Source organism: Stegodyphus dumicola, chromosome 10 (assembly GCF_044657685.1).
Source record: "Stegodyphus dumicola isolate Sdum_Otavi_A_Nest chromosome 10, ASM4465768v1".
Taxonomy (NCBI): Eukaryota; Metazoa; Arthropoda; class Arachnida; order Araneae; family Eresidae; genus Stegodyphus; species Stegodyphus dumicola.
The window spans coordinates 160,620,593-160,639,043 of NC_140777.1; the positions used below are offsets into that span (position 1 = coordinate 160,620,593).

Genomic DNA, 18,451 nt, shown 5'->3' on the forward strand with positions numbered 1-18,451 from the left:
AAGATATAAGTTAACTGTTATTTCTGTATTCTGCTTTCTTTTTAATTTTGAAATAATGATTAAAATTTTTTACAGAACAGCAAATAGTATTTTCAGAATTACTCAACTGGTTATATTGCTGTACATACTTGAAACAAGGAAAGATTCTGGAGTTTAACAAAGGGGCATTTTTGAAAAACCCACACAGGCCATGTGATGTACGTTTAAGATAATTGATGTTGCTTGCAATTTACAAACAAGATGATTATTTTAGTGCTATTTTAAAATTGTATTTGGGAAGTGTGGCTGACAGAATGATGGGCAAAAGTTTTAAGAAATTTCTTTGTAAGATTATCTCTCTCAAAGCTTGATTTCCTATTTATTTAAGTTTTTTTATGTTATATCTGTAACTTATATCTGTTGATTATCTAACTAAATAAAGAATGATCTATTCCTTGAAATTTCCACCGGAATGACTGATATAAGTTTGGTGGGATCTCTACCAACTTTTACAGTTGATTGGAAAATGCATAAGTACCATCAATACATACACTGCTCATTATAATATAAAAATAATTTATTTTGTTATATTATTATTATTTTTTTTTAGGTTATTTATGGGAGATGGCTTATTGATGGCTATCCGAAAGTTGTTTTATTTGATATTGGTTCAGCCGCCTGGAAACTAGATGAGTGGAAAAGAGACTTATGGAATGTGGCCAATATTGGAGTTCCATGGCATGATCGAGAATCAAATGATGCAATTATATTTGGGTACCTTGTGGCTTGGTTTCTTGAGGAGGTGTAATAATTTGAATAATCATATTTAAAAAATTTGCTAAGAATTTTATAGTAGTACATCTTAAAATTATAATTGCATTGCTTATCAAAATTAAATAATATTCACAGAAATAAATCTTAACTGTTATTCATTGAAAAATTATTGAAAATAGTTTGTACAAAAGCATTATTTAACCCTCTGAGTAATACAGCTTTTTGAATTTGCTTAAGAACTATATTTAAAATTCATTAATTTACTAATTTGTATAATTAATTATTTTAGTCTGTTTTCTTAAACTTTCATTTATTAAGACAATATTTAGTTCATTAAAGAAAATAAGGAAACAAAATATTTTAAGTATTAAAAGTAATATACACCAAATGATAAGTCTCATGACCAAGATAAAAGCTGTCATGCCATGATGTAAATTACTGTGTTTACCCTTTGATTAATCTCAAAATATTCAATTTAAAAGCAAATTTATGAAAATTTTAAAATGATAAAAGTTGATCACCTGTTCAATATGGCGTATGTTCATCTGGGATAGAAATATGAGCCTCAGATCTTAATTTCATAGAATTCATCAAACTGTTGATCAGGTTTTCTAGAACTGCGCGCTCCCTTTCTCGAAATGTAGTTTTCAAATCCTTAAGTATCCATAGATGTATGTAGTGTATTGTGTAGCTGCCAACCCTCCTGGTTTTTAATTTTTAGCCTTATCAAGGCAAATGTTTCCCAGCAACAAATTAAATTTATTAAATTAGTTAAAGTTAAATTAGGAAAATTCCATTAAACCACTTCTAGTGATTTTCAGAATAATTTTTCTCATTAAATTTTACTTCATTTGAATTATATGTTTTTATAACATTTTATTGACCTTATTTAATTTTTCTTATTAAATTTCATTTGACCAGCATTGTTTTAATATACTGTGGACATTTGTAGATTTTTATCGGAAGAGGCAAGAAATGTTTAATCAGTTTGTATTTAATATTATTTTGTTTCAATATATGGTACATTACTAAGTTTATCCACACAAATACTATGTACATTAATTATTAATTTTATTTTCATTGTATTTAAAAGTACTTTGATAAATAAAAACTTTTCTTAGTTTTTATTTATATATAGTGGGATTAAGAAATCTGGTATATTCTAGTAAAAGTATAAGAAAATTTTACAATTAAATTAGCAAAAAGAAACAAAATTTAGAGTACTTAATTAAATACTAATATATTTTACATCAGAGTTGTATTATAAATAATTGAATAACATAATTAACAAATTAATTGAATAACATTAATTAAGCTGCATAACTGAATTACAGTCAGTTTAAAGTTCCTTAGAAATGCTGCCACCATACAGCATGAAACCCACCTAGCTTCTCTCGGGTTTCATGCAAAAATCTTCTGGTTCAAATTTCAAGGTTGGCAAATATGGCATGCTGTAATTCAGTGGCCTAAAACATCCACATATGCTATAATGACTTCCAAGTCAAGGTAGTAAGCAGACTATTCCAATGATATCTTCTGTTTCCAAGTATTCCGATTCCAGAGATACTTAATGCAGATGAGCATTGTTATCCATAAGGAAAATTTCTGTTCAGCAGCACCCCTAGACAGTTTTATATAGGATTTTAAGATTTTGGCCATATATCTGTGACCAGTTATAAATTCTCCATCAAAAATTTAATTTAGTTTGACAGTTTTAATGAAAAGTGACTAAAATCACAACTCAGACTATATCTGTGCTCATCAATAACCTACATGTTCCTCTGAGCTTAACTGAACATGATGACAATGCTGCCTTAAATGGTCCTCTTTGAAAAATGAAGTGAGTAGGGCACAAACTATTAATTTTCTCACATAAAGTCCAATCTTATCAGCAGCTGTAGAACCATTAATTTGAGATCCTGTGGCAATTTGTAGGTCTAAAACAATTCTTTTTTAGTTGGTTGGCCACCATTAGACCAGACTGTGTACTTACCAATTCACTGCTTAAAAAATTCTTGATATGACATTTTAAAGGATATTCCGATTGTGAATGACCTGCATTTTTATTTCCTCTCCCTCTTAATGAGTCACCTAATTGCCTATCACTTTTGCCCTTCACTTAAATGATGCCTTTAAGTCATAACTAATGAATACTGATCACTCTTAGAAGCCGCGTTAACTTTATATGACACCATTTACATACAACACTGTACATGGTTCCAAAGTCTTATATGCATCCATTGCGAAACTTGTTAATTGTCTAATTTTTTCTTGTATTAACCTCTGTGTAAAAGTTGAATTTTGTATTCAGTTGCAGCGAATTAACATAAATATCTGGTTGTAACAAAAGCTGTCTGCCAAAAAATGTTCTTAATAAAGTTAGGGGAAAAAAAAACAGGAAAGTACTGAAAATCGGTATATCCAAGTACCCGTTACTTCAGTAACGAAATCGGTACTTTTTGGTATTCGTTACTTCTGTACCGAAATGGGTACTTTTCGGTATTCGTTACTTCTGTACCAAAACGGGCACTTTTCGGTATTCATTACTTCTGTACCAAAACGGGTACTTTTCGGTATTTGTTACTTCTGTACCGAAACGGGTACTTTTTGGTATTCGTTACTTCTGTACCGAAACGGGTGCTTTTCGGTATTTGCCACTTTGTAACGAAAACATGCGTCTCTTCTCAGTATTTTGGTATTCGTTACTGGAGGATCGATGAGGGTTCAGCTCACTTCGGTTTTGGTACGAGGACAGTAGTATGTGGTTGTATTTGCGAAATGGTGATATGCGCTCCTTGTGTCCATGAATGACCTTGAAATAGGGCATGGAATGGCAAACGTGAAAGGGGGGGAACTTCCGTTCCTTTTGTCACAGAGACTAGAGTTTGAGGTAGTATAATTATAATTGCCTTTGTGTACGCGGGATGACGAGTGTGAAAAAGTGGAAATTTTTCGAAAGGCCGTTCGTTGTGTGTGTGGGGGGGGGAATAGTAGCAGTTGGAGTCACTGTCACCGGCATTGCTCGCTTGTGATTGGAGTCGGTATAGTCAGGAGGGAAAGGGAGGGGAACGCTAGATGATTTACAACCCGAATTGTGCATGTTTTAATTTTTCATCGTTTGTAGGAGAAAAACTGCGTGGAACTGAAATGATTGATTTGGTAAGTTGCTGTTGTTGGATTGGTGAATGGAATCAACTACCAACTAGATTACTTCCTTTTCCTCAACATATTTTTAGCATAAATCATGAAAAATATTTTTCGTTTGCTTGCATAATAGGGCATCATAAATCATATGATCCTTTTTAAATAAATATGATCCTTTTTTTATCCCGCTGTACCTACTTCAGAAAATGTCACAACATCTAGTGGATCATTAAGCCAATCAACATAAAATACAGACACAATTTTAAACTTTTCTAATGAAAGAACAAAGATAACTAACCCACTTATGATAATTCTTCCCCCTTCTAAAAACAGATTTTCATCTCGCCAAAAACTAAACCCAGGTCACATGCCTAACGCAGGATTGTCAACGCCTGCTTTACCCCCCAGGACATGACGACGCTCCTCTGATAGTAAGAGAGGTGAACTTTGACCTGGCAGTCCGAATCTTCATTTTTTTTTTTTTTTTTTACTCCCTCTGGAGCTTATTTGGGGGGGGGGGAACTATCGAATCGAACACAGGAAATTATCCGCACATGTTTATGTAAACATACATGTCCCTTTCTTTTTTTCCTTTGCATTTTTTGCTCTTTCATGCCTGATTAATAGAATCATTAGGCGATATTGCACTTACCCTTTTCACAGCGTAGTGCTGATTTTAGAATTTGCAGCTGGAGTGAACAGCGGAAGTCGATAATAGAATTTTTTTATGCTTATCTGACGATGCTGATGACCATCTCCCAACTTCGTCACTTTTCCCATAAGATTCATTCTTGTCTCGTACTGGTGAGTATTGGTACATTATAAAATTGCTTAGTCTCTATCCGTTTCTTACGCCTCAAAAAAAAAAAAAAAAAAAAAATCAAATTATAAAATGTCTAGTAAGAAAAGGAAATTCAGCTTGGTTTGGCAGCACTTTTCCTATACTAATGAAGACGAAAAAGTTTACAAATGTGTGACATTTGTAAAGACCTTTTATCCATCAAAGGTGGTTCAACAGGAAATTTTAAAAAAAACATTTGCAAAGGAAGCATCCTTGTGTAAATCTGCACGAGAAACGTGCTTTGCTGAATCAAGATGTTGATGATATTGATGCCGCTCCAGCCCGTTCTGTCGTCACTAGCCCTGCAGATGGTGGGCAACCATGCACATCCCAGCAGACTACACAACTTACGGAGACAGCAGTGCTTGTGATATTGCTGGTATATTTTCACAAAAATCCCAGTTCAGCATAATGAAGTTTGTCCAGAGAAATATTATGGATGTACATAAAAAAAAGTAATCGATTGCGCACTGATCAAAATGGTATATAAGGATTTACAACCAATAAGTATCGTAGAAAATAAGGGATTCCGAGAATACTCAAAGACTTTGAATCCAACCTATTCCTTTCCTTCACGGAAAACGGTTTCTAAATCCTTTCTTCCTGCTGCTTATGAAGAAGAAGAGAATAGTTTAAAAAACGTTCTTAGTGCTGTACAAAATATCTGTTTGACTGTAGACTGTTAGAGCAACCAAAAGGCTGAAAGTTACATGGCCGTGACAGGCCATTTTATTGACGAACACATGCAAAGGAAAACGGTACTGATTGACTGCTCAATTTTTGATGAACGTCATTCAGCCAAAAATATTGCAGAAAATATACACATTTGCCAACCATATTTTCCGATGAAAAAAGTGTCTTTAATAGTGACTGACAATGCCAAAAATATGATTAATGCTGTCGACAGCAATATAAAGTTAAAACATTTAGGATGCATTGCACACGCTCTCAATTTGGCTGTCACAAATTCTCAAAACGAGGTTAACAACCTTCTAACGAAAGTTAGGGATATTGTGATAGTTTACAGGAGAAGTAATATCGCTGCAAAAAATCTGCGAAAATATCTGTGCTCTAGCGAGGAGAGAAAAGACTTAAAAGTCATCTTAGATGTGAAGACTTGTTAGAACAGCCTTGAACTGAAAGACGCTATTCGTTCTACAATGGGTTTGATGAACGACCCCCCCCCCCCAGAGGCTCTTGATGTGCCAGAATAGGAAAGTGTCCAACATCTTCATGACGTTTTGAAACCTTTTGAAAAGGTGACTTGCGAGTTGAGTTCGGAAAAATACTTTTCAGCATCTATGGCGCCTGTGTTAATCGGCGGACTTCAAAAAATCTGTGAAAATCTGCTTAGTAAAAGTGTTAATGAACAAATACAAAGTGTGGTACTAGTACTACAACGTGAATTAGGTAATAGATTTACAACTATTGATTAAAGAGAAGACATTGCTCAAGCCGCTTTCCTTGACCCCTGAATAAAAAAATTGGGGCTCAAATGTGATGTCGCCAAAAAAATTGAAAGTGATATTATCTGTGAGTTATCGGTAGTTGCACAAACTGCCCATAATTTTGTTGAGGATGTGGAAGGGGATGATGAAGAGATAGACGAATCATCGGTTTGGTTCGAGTTTGAGAGTAAAGACTCTCGAACTTCATCAGTTCCCGCGGCAGACGCGGCAATCGACAAAGCTGCGGCAGAAGTGAAAAGATACCTGCAAGAGCCCATTCTTTCCAGGAAATCTGATTCACTGGAGTAGTGGGAAAAGAATAAAAATGTATTTCCTAATTTGTATGAATTATCACGGAAAAAAGTAAGCCTTGTGGCTACTTCAGTGCAGTGCGAAAGGGTGTTCTCTAAAGCTGGATTAATACTTCCCAATCTTCACCGTGTCATATGATACAACATTAGTACCTAAAGCTGTATTAGAATGTCATCAAATAATGTGTACAACATTAGTACCTAAAGCTGTACATATTATTTGATGACATTCTATAGCTGACTTTTTGTAAGAAAACTGGAAGTAAATGATGGGTCTAATCTGGTAGCATAATAGTTCCATTTCAGACATCTTGTATTTAACGATGGCAATATTTTTTTACAAATTTCACAACACGGTGTTCCAAATGGCAAAAATCATTTGACAAAATATGATTAAATATGCGAACGTGAACTCTAGTGCAGAAGATGTTATTTCCAGTGGCAGGAAACTTTTGTTAAAACCCGATAATTACACTGCTAGACCTTTGGTTAAAAACTTTTGAGTGATGATTGTATTGTTTCAGATTCTTCCTTAATTTTGATAATAAATATATATTAGTCATACATTTTTTATCATTGTTATTTTTGTTACTTTATTATTTTATTTTATAAATTGCAGCACTGGTGCTTTTATTTTAACAGCTGCAAACATTTTAATCTTTAAGGAAAAGAATAAAATGAGACTTGAAATTCTGTGTTTAGATTGCAACTTGCATTCAAGGATATAGTAATTTCTTTTCCTTTTATATTTGTTGAGATTAGGTATTGTAAGATTGTATAGACCAGGCACTAATTATTGATGCAAAAGGAATTCCCCCCCTCTCTCTTTATGTTTTGTCATATTAATGTGAGTTTTCACTCATTGACTCCATTTGTTTGTGTTAGCTGACATTCAATTCGACATGGTGTGACCTAGGATGGATAGTATCTTGGCAATGTAATGGTTTTAACTGTTGAAAGAAACTCATGATTTCATTCCCTCTGCAGTTTAATTTGTGAGTTAAAAGTAACAATATGATGGCTTGTGAAGCAAGTATGTAAGATTGTTTATAAATGAAGCATCTGCTGATTAGAGGGTGACTGCTGAAGGTAAACATTATGAATCAGAAATTTGAGGTTATTTTCTTAAAGAAATGAGACTGATACTGAAAATATCAATAAATTGTGTCCAATTAAAGAAGAATTGAGCGTCTTTAAGGCATCATTAAAAGAAGGGGGAGACATGAGACCACCCGTGAAAAATGATTGTTCAATCAAAGCTAATAAAAGTAGAAGGTAGTGAGTTATTTTATATATATCTTTGAGTTATAAAGAAAATTGTTGAACAAAATAAAATGAGTTAGTATACTATTGAATTCTCTTTATCAAGTTAATATGAGTAATTTAAAGCATACCAATCTTAAAATTTCAGAAACCTTTTCAATAAAGCTTGCAACAAAAGATGTGTTCAGATTAAAAACATTTTTGTGCTTTTATGATCTTGCTAGTAGTAATAAAAGTAATCATATATGAAAGAATGTCTGTTGAAAGAGGAATTGATGTATAAAAGTTCTGGTTGGGATTTTTTTTGGAGGGGGATGTTTTTAATCTAATGATTTATATATATTAAAAAATGTTAGTGATAAATTAACACATTGACTAGTAAATTGCATGAGCAAGCCACAATAATTTTATTGGTCTGAAGCAGCGGTTCTCAACCTTTTGAATATTGTGTACCATCTAAACAAAAAGTGAAAAATTTTAATACCACCACTACATTTTACAATGGCTATTTTTCAGTTTCTCAATAGAAATATTAAAAATGTATATATTCTGCCATTTGCACAACGTATTGGCTACGTTAAATGTGCACACATTAAAAAATATTAGATTAAAAATTGGTTACCATTTTAATGATCAAAATTTAAGTTATAATAACTTAGTTCTAAAATTAAGTGTGAAATTTGGGCCTGTTTAAGAGAGATCAATTTCTTTGTCGACTCAGGCCAAACTCGAAGAGTTTGGAAAGATTGGGTACCTGTGCGTCATCGCTAACCCAAAATAACATGACGATTTTCGAATCCATGTGTTGTTCGAAAGTGGGGTAGGAATAACCGTGTAAATACACTGCGAAACGAAAGTTCTTAGTGCGGGGGGGGGGAGGATAAGATGAGTACGACTGAAACACCGCCTGCAGCTGCAGGCCGAAGTTGATGGTCCAAGTAGAAACGCATTTTCTCCTCTCCGTCACGTGACTATTTCCCTTCTTCGGCGAAGTCTATGAACCACTGAACGGCTCTAAAACCTGCTTTGAGTTTCTCGGCTGGGGTTTTCGCCTTCTGAATTTTTCCGATCAAGTCGACAATAGTTTCTACAATAGTTTCTAAGAGTTTCTGGATGTTTTCATCCAAAATTCAGGTCATAGCATCATTCATCGCTTTTGAATTTTTTCTGGGGGGGAGTCTTGAATTTTTCACTGTAAGTTGGCTTGGTATTTGACTAAATAGGAACTTCTTCCGTATTTTTAAAAGCAGAAAAATTGGTCTGAGATTTTTCTGGAGCTGGGGGGTTGAAGTTTTCTTATTTTTGAATCTTTCCTTGTATGTTTTGCATCCACGGTAGGACGAGACATGTCCTTCTCCACAAAAAATGCAAATGGGTTTGTCTTCTGGTTTTTTCCAGGCAGGTATTACTTTGATGTGCTTCACCGCACTTCACATACCTTGACTGGTCTTATTTCACTTAATTTTAACCATAAATTAGGGTCCAATTTTAAGTTTGTTCTGTATTTCGTTTTCAAATCAAACGTGAAAGAAAATCCTTGTTCACACTAATATGTAGGTTCTGCAAAAATGCGATAAAACCTTAGTAGCTTTATGTAAAACCCCCTTATTTTTTTTTTTTTTTTAATTCAGCCAAAAGTTACAAGTGTGTTATTTTTTAAACCTTCAGTTAGAGTTCGATGACAGGTATTCTCTAGCAATTTTTCTTTTTCTTCATGAGATTTTTGAATTTAATAATTAAAAATACTTTTCTTATTTGCATACCTTCTATTTTTCTCTTGCGTACTACGAGTAGTACACGTACCACTGGTTGAGAATCGCTGGTCTAAAGTATTTCAAAAACATCAATAACTTATGTTTACTTGTGTGACAGATATTAATGCTTTCCATGTTTCAGTTGTGAACATGCAAAGAAAGGTAAACATTGTGTATCACATTATCGAAAAGTAACTTACTTTTTTTACAAAACTGGAATTTTTATTATTTGGTTCATGTATATGTTGATATATTGTTGCGTGCATACGTGTTACTAATAGATTGAATGCACAAGTCCAATAAAAGATTAATAAAATTTATTCTTATCACAGCCAATGTAACAAAGCATTGGAATTATTCTCGGAGTTATTCTCACAATATCACGCGATATAATCAGTAGCTATATTTTAAACTACTAAAACGTCAAATAGAACGCAATCCAAAGTGCAGAGAAAGCTAATACAATCTCAAAATTACAGCAGCTAAGTAAACAACAACTGAACTTAGATGCTTCTCTCTGGCTTTTTAAAGCATTTTAATCAGTCATGAGAATGTTCTCATAATTTCTGTTTTCTCGAGGTTTCTGGAAAGCAAAAGAGTAGAATTACGAGATATCTATTTATTAAATGTTAAATGCATGTGCTCCTGTATTTTTACTTTTCCGGCATAGCTTTCTCTTAAAATAAGTCTTGTGCTGCATTGCACTGAGATATAAAACAATTTAAATTATAATTCTAGTAATGATGATGATAGTGGGTTTCATGGCACAAAAACCTTAAAGGTTATTAGTGCCGAAAAAATTTTTTAAAAGATTAAAAACAAGTAATTCTAGTAAAAATAGCTAACTAAATGCAAATCCATAATGATATGCATATGCTAGATATTCATGTATAGGCTATAATGTTCATGTATAGTTCAGGTTTTGATCAATGCACTTATATAATATTTCTCTTGAAATATATATATATAACATTTATGTTAGATCATTTGAAATCTCAAATCTAAAAAGTTTTTAATTCATATGATAAATCTGGGGGGGGGGACTTCAGATCATTATGTACAGGATGCCACATGCTATTTTACATCAATCTTATTTACTTTTGAATAACACCTTGTGTTGAACATTGCAACACATATTCATATATTTTGAACACATTTTATCAGAAAACAAAATGAATACTATTTTAAAAATTTTAGAACATTTTACAAGTAATAAAAAATACATTTATGAAATTATATATACTTTTGTAATTTGGGACCAATTTGAGCAGAATGACTTGGAGGCCAAAGATATTTATTTTCCCATGTCAAACTCAGAAAATGTGATGCATCAATGGTACATCTGGCCAAAAAAGTGAGCATTCCCTGTAATACACTGGTGGGCCACATGGTAGTTAAGGTTTAAAATATACCATAGATTGTACATGAAAAGCCTTGCAAGTTCACTGGTAGGAGAAAGTTTAAAAGAGGGCAAGGCTTGTAAAAATTGCTCTTAAAATTGGGGAAAGCAAGCTAAAGCAGAAACAGGAACACTCATCAGATGTGAAACTTCAGGCAGTTTATATCAAAATAAAGATAAATTCAAAATGTTTCTGCTCAGTGAACAAAAATTTCACATGTTTGGATTCATGCATAATTTTTGTTAATCACATAGCATAAAATTTATTACTATTTTATTTTTATTTAGTGTAAATTTTAGTTAGTTATTTCTTAGATGTTGCTACTAAAATGTTATTTTGAAATTCAAATGTGCGGTGAAATGATGGGGGGGGAGGGAAAACAAATGATTAAAAACAACAGCTGCTTAAGTGCTGCCATTTAAAATGTAAATAGCTGACTAAAATGGGGATCACATACTGATTTGATTACCTGAATTTTCTGTTTTTATTATCGGAATTTTTTTTTTTTTTTTTTTTCCTATTCCATAATATATGCTTTGATATGTTGTTTGATGATATATTTAAATGGCCATTTAAACTTTGCATGAAGTGTAGTTATTACTATTATATAATATTCAAAATGAAAAAAATAAAATACAGAAAAATATAATTATGTTAGTTTTTACTTACAGAGCAATCACTCTTCAAATGATTAAAAACTAAAAAGGAAATACAGGATATGAAAAATGAGTAAACAAAATAAGGATTTAGTGCTATTACTAATACCGTAAATGTCACTCTTTTCAGTTATATAGGAATTATTTGAAATATAATAGTAGTTTACAGTAGCAGTAAATTCTATTTACAGTAGCCTTAAATTCTCTACATTTTGTATTTTGAAATATTGAGAATTATTGTTACAAGAAATCTGAAAACAGTGTAGCTTTTTATCTGCTTATATAAAGTAGCTGTCATCAAGAAAATGAAACCATTTAAAAAGAAGTGGTTTTAAATTTCTTAAAAGTGCCTTCAATATAACTTATTTAACATAATTATAAAAAGGAACAGATAGAATACTGATACATGATATTCCTATAGTTAAAAATGCTTGAGGATTCAGTATAAAAATTTTAAAATATTATTTTGCGGGTATTAATCTTTGAACTTCTTATTATTGTTCTAAAAGTTATAATAATTTAACCTGTACATACCAGTTTTATTGGACAAAGCATTGTTGTTATCAATAATAGTGAAAGATTTTGTTTGCTTTTTGTAATGTAAAATAAGAAATTTTAGGGTGTTTTACTAGAATAAAAAATTATTTTGATTAAAATATTTCTTATAAATTAATTTTGATAAAGGAAATAAAATATTGTCATTAAAAATAATATGTGTTTAGAGTAATTGTTAAATCTGACCTTATTTTCAAGCGATGCATAAAATTGTATTTTCTAATTTGCATTTATAATTTTTCTTTTAGTATCTTTAACAGAAGTTAGTTCTTAACTCTCTATTGAAAATAATTATGATTTTTTTTTCCAGTTTAATAAGCAAATTGAAGAAGAGAGAGGTACTCCATACATAGTTGCCCACTTTCATGAATGGCTAGCTGGTATTGGGCTCATACTTTGTCGAACACGACATCTAGATGTAGCCACTGTTTTCACAACACATGCAACATTATTGGGACGTTATTTATGTGCTGCAAATTTAGATTTTTATAATAATTTAGATAAGGTACTTGTAATATGCTTATATCATAATACATTTTGATTTTATAATATTTTTACAATAATAATTTTGACACCTTCCTAAAATAATTATTTACCTTGTTATAAGATTTTGTTGGTTGCCTACTGTCAAACTTTAGTGGTAGATTAGACAGATAGCCAGCCTGTGCTTTGCCTAAATTAAATAATCCATATGTAATCTTTTCTGTAAAATAGTGTCATAATACCTTTTCATATTATGCAAGTCTAAGTAATTTTAATGTCAATAATTGCTGAAGCTAATATACTATAAGCAGTTTCATTGTATCACATAATGGATAGCATAAATCTAAAGAATGAGGTTGTGAAAATTGATTACTTCATGTTACTTATGTATCAGCACAGTCGCCTTGGCACAGTTTACAGTGTACAGAAGGGGGGTTATGCATAATTAAAAAAAATTATTCATGTAGATACCTATGAAATCTATTTAGAAGCAGGTTTTTGTTTGTTCTGGTGAAAGTTTCATGACAATCACTTTAAAAGAACAGATTCAACCATTTGGTTTCCTCTAGTGATTTCATAACAAAATATATCCTTCCTGTAGAAATTTTACTGCAGTTTCTTCTTCTCAGGTAGAATCATAAGCACATATAATATTTTTCTTAAGATGAGCACTGACTAATTTGCCCAAGACTATCATATGATGTATTAATGTTACCATCAAAGTGTTTTGGTTCAAACTGAAGTATTTTGCATACAAAATAAATCTATGCAAAGTTAAACTCAAAATTTGTGCTGTAACAGCAATATTATTCTTTTATTGAAAATATAAATGAATAATTTCTGAATCATTAATTTTACCCTTTTTCAGCATAGCATAACCTCTCATATATATTTAATTCCATGGTATTACTTATATTAACACTTTGCCATTGTATGGCACCACATTGGTGTCATATGTAAAGCTTGCTAATAATGCTGTTGTCATGCATTACTGCAGTATGCAGAGTGGTGGACAAATGCTAGTGTTACCATATTAGTGTTGTACACAGGGTGACAGGCAAAATTCAGTGTTACAGAGTGGTGTCAGGTGTGAAGAGATGGACAAAGGGCAGCATTATCAAGCTGGTGTATTGCATGAAGCTGGTTGCAAGCTGTTTGTATATCATATTTTTTAGTTTCTAAATTTCAATAAATAATAAAATAAATGAAAAATTATGAAAAGGGGAAAAATGCATTTCCAAGGTGCATTGAAGACAGATTCATTGTTCTGCTTAAATTTATTGATTTTTGAAGAAAAAGAGAAATATTTGATATCTTTAGATGAAGGTTAAGTGATGTAGAACTTTTCACAGACTCCTTCACTGTACATTTGGGAAGAAAGTGATGAAACCTGCCAGGTTGTTGACTAGCCACAAAACATGTCATTTATACTGATTTGTTGTTTTCTCATTGCAATACAAGTCTTTGCTTTTAGATTATGGAATTTTCAAATCAATGAATTTTTAACATCACTGTGGTTTAATGATTGTAATGAATAGCATGTTATGGTTCAATAGAATATATAAATGAATTAAGAAAATTTCTTTGGTGAATGTTATTGAATACATGAGAGATCCACAGAACAGTTTGTAAAGCATAATGACAAAATATTTGAAGATACATGGTGCTAATTGCTGCTTGCATAAAAATATATGTAATAAATTTTATCCTGCTTGAAAATGAAATCATGGAACAAAATCAACAGGTATCATTACTAACACAAACTTGAAAAGCAGGCAGATGTCAGTGCTTCTGCCTTTGAGAAAGAAATTCTGATTGAATAAACAGCAAAAATTGTAGCAAGTCTTCACAATGATTGTGTGATTCACAATGACAATTTTGATTTAGTTAGATTCATAATCTAATAAGAAGTTTCTTTTACTTTAAGAACTTCAAACTGTTTTAGAAAAAGGATCAATCAAAAGAAAAAAGTACAGATTTCATTACATGAATGAATATAATAGCAAACTGTTTTTGCATGTACTAAAGTTTTAATCTAATACATTTAAATGTTTATTTTCATTATTTATTTTCCATAAGTTAAAATACTATTAATTTACTGTACAGGGTGGTCATAAAAAAACTTCCCAGATATATGAACCCTTAGTGACTTATTCAGTCATACACTTGAAATGAAATTTCAGGTATTATCTGAAGGTAAGCACTCAAGAATAGAATAATTTAAAATAATAGAGCAGTTGTGAAAAAATTTCAAAAATTTTGAGTGGCAATACCATTTTCCTGTGCAGATTAATCATTGCAATGAAAAACCATAAATGACATTGGAATGATATATGTATGATGAAAATTGTTGGCATGAACCTATTGCAAAGAAGAGATCATCATCATACCTTATCAGATATTTTTAACTACACTAACTGTGACTATGGAAGCAAATATAGATGTGCCATTCAGATCGATTTATTGATGATAACACGGATGGAACATGAATCGTAGTAGGGATGTTTCCTGTTCTTACTTTTTCCCTGTTTATATCACTGTGTTCAGAGAGCATAGTTTTAAGGAGGCAGAAAATTATTATTGAAGAGCCATTGCAATATGACCAACCTGGTTCTAAGAAAAAAAAAAAAAAAAAAAACACAGAAAAAATGCTCAGAGAATAATGCTCACAGGTATAAATGTTCACAGGAAAAAAGCCCACACAGAAATATGCCCACATAGAAAAAAGCTCACATGGAAAAATGCTCACTTAGAAATATGCTCACACAGAAAAAAGCTCACAGGGAAATAAGCACACTGATAAATAAAATACATAAACATATCCTTACATTTATCAATCTTGAACATCGTACATATACTTGAATTGTTTAAAGAAAAATTATTTGATCATTTGAAAAAAATATTGGACAAATGCTCACATAAACAATAAAAGAATGAAAACTATAGTAAAATTTTGCATGTACTATAATATTTTATACTACTTGCCCCTGTACGACATGTTTACTCCTTTAACTGCCAACAGTTAATTTTTGTTTGTTTACTCTATTTTTGCATACTTTTGATGTGTATCTATAGAAATTGGTGTTTGAATGTAGTTATTTAAGTTTGAAGCTAAAAATGATCTAGAAGACCACAGTTTCCAATCGAAGTGTGGAATCATTATGATGCAGCCTTCGAAAAATCTCCTAAAACCAAAAATTGTAACGAAAGCTTTCATAAGGTACTAAATTCATTATTTAATTGTATCCATCCCAGTATGTGGTTTTTATTTGGCGGACTCATAAAAGATTTAGCCTGTCAATGTTTATTATTAGCTATTGTAAATACATGACATAATGAAATTTAAAAAAAAAAGAAAAAAAGAAAGAAAATATGAAAACTTACATTTGCTAATCGGGAATCATGTAAAAAACTATTATGAAGTAGATGATAAATTAAATATTACATATATTAGCTAATATTCAGCACATTTATGTATTCATACTTTTTTAAATATATATTTGTGATTTATATATAGTAAGGTACTTTACGTACTTTAAATAAAATAATTAATTATGTTTGCTTATTCTTATAAATGCTTATATATAATAAGGTACTTTACGTAATTTAAATAAAATATTTATTTATGTTTGCTTATTCTTCCTAATGTTTATATTATAAAATGTGTAACTTATATTTACTATTATTTTAACAATTAAAATTGTAATAATTTTTCACTGTATATTCTGTTTCATTTTTCTTCCTTGTTTCTCTCCTTTTCCTAATTCAAAACTGCCCATTTGTTAATCTTATATAGCAACTGACAACTGAATCTACACATAAGTGTTACAGTTGTATATATATATATATATATATATATATACACCATAGATGTTTTGGTAATTTAAATATTGTTTTTTTCACGTAGATGTATGATATTCAAATCGATTAATTATTGATTGATTAATCTAAGGATATTTCTACGTTTTTTATTTATCAGTGGGCTTATTTCCATGTGAGCATATATCTATGTGAGCATTTTCCTGTGTGGGCTTTTCCTGAAAGCATTATTCTGTGGCCATTTTTCCAGTCACTGACCACCCTCCATCTATAACAATGGGCTCACCTAGGAATAAAACCACTGTGCATGCGAGGCTGATGTTGGAGTATATTAGTAGTTGGAAAAATTGTAACGAAAGCTAATTGTAACTAAACCAAAAATTGTAACGAAAGCTTTCATAAGGTACTAAATTCATTATTTAATTGTATCCATCCCAGTATGTGGTTTTTATTTGGCGGACTCATAAAAGATTTAGCCTGTCAATGTTTATTATTAGCTATTGTAAATACATGACGTAATGAAATTTAAAAAAAAAAGAAAAAAAGAAAGAAAATATGAAAACTTACATTTGCTAATCGGGAATCATGTAAAAAACTATTATGAAGTAGATGATAAATTAAATATTACATATATTAGCTAATATTCAGCACATTTATGTATTCATACTTTTTTAAATATATATTTGTGATTTATTTATAATAAGGTACTTTACATACTTTAAATAAAATAATTAATTATGTTTGCTTATTCTTATAAATGCTTATATATAATAAGGTACTTTACGTAATTTAAATAAAATATCTATTTATGTTTGCTTATTCTTCCTAATGTTTATATTATAAAATGTGTAACTTATTATTTTAACAATTAAAATTGTAATAATTTTTCACTGTATATTCTGTTTCATTTTTCTTCCTTCTTTCTCTCCTTTTCCTAATTCAAACCTGCCCATTTGTTAATCTTATATAGCAACTGACAACTGAATCTACACATAAGTGTTACAGTTGTATATATATATATATGGTAGATGTTTTGGTAATTTAAATATTGTTTCTTTCACGTAGATGTACGATATTCAAATCGATTAATTATTGATTGATTAATCTAAGGATATTTCTACGTTTTTTATTTATCAGTGGGCTTATTTCCGTGTGAGCATATATCTATGTGAGCATTTTTCTGTGTGGGCTTTTCCTGAAAGCATTATTCTGTGGGCATTTTTCCAGTCACTGACCACCCTCCATGTTACTGAATCTATGGCATTCGTTGTCGATTTATTCGGGATGAATCCAAATTGATTATTGCTGATAAATTCTATTTTTGTTAGATGATGTCGTAGGCGATTTGCTATTATTCTTTGTAAGACTTTTCCTATTGCTGGTAATAAGTTGATTGGTCTGTATGACTTTAGAGTATTTGCATCTGCGCTTGGTTTGCTAAACAAAATGACTTGACCAGTTTTGAAATGAGTAGGAAATGTGCTTAATTGTAGGCACTTATCACTGAGATCTAAGAAAATAGTTCGATCAATAGAATGAATAAGTTGGACTATTTGGTTAGGTATTCCATCTGGTCCTGGTGCCTTATTTCTTGCTAAATTTTTTATTATATTAGAGATTTCCTTTAATGCAAATGGAAAGTCATCCATTGTATCTGGAGCTGTATTATTATTTCTGATGTACAATTGTTCAGGAGTATCTTCTTGAGAGGAGTCTTATAGTAAAACTTGTTCCATGATATTAGAAAGAGTTATTAAAGTTGCATCTTGATCTTGATGTTGAGATTGATTGAGGTTTGAAGTAGCGGAGATTTGGGTTGGTTTAAAAACTTTGTTCATACAGATCTTGTAAATATTTCCATATCTTTCTGTGTTTTTGGTACAATAATCTCTCCAGCATTTATTTTTAGCTGATAGTATCATTTTTTTTATACATTGCTTTTTGTTGTGAGTATATAATGTAAAATTTATCTTTCAGTTCTTGAAGGGAGGCTTTTTTCATTTTCCTATAGAATGCTCTTTTTT

At 31.1% G+C, this 18,451-nt stretch overlaps 1 protein-coding gene across 2 annotated transcripts in view; it reads left to right on the plus strand.

Annotated features, from left to right (window-relative positions):
- Positions 1–18,451, plus strand: part of Glys (glycogen [starch] synthase) — a 106,161-nt gene that overhangs the window by 12,014 nt on the left and 75,696 nt on the right. For both annotated transcript variants that reach the window (XM_085825771.1, XM_035370513.2), the window contains exons 3-4: positions 590–781; positions 12,436–12,630. In XM_085825771.1, the coding sequence (XP_085681897.1) occupies positions 590–781; positions 12,436–12,630 (387 nt within the window). The remainder of the gene's footprint in view (positions 1–589; positions 782–12,435; positions 12,631–18,451) is intronic.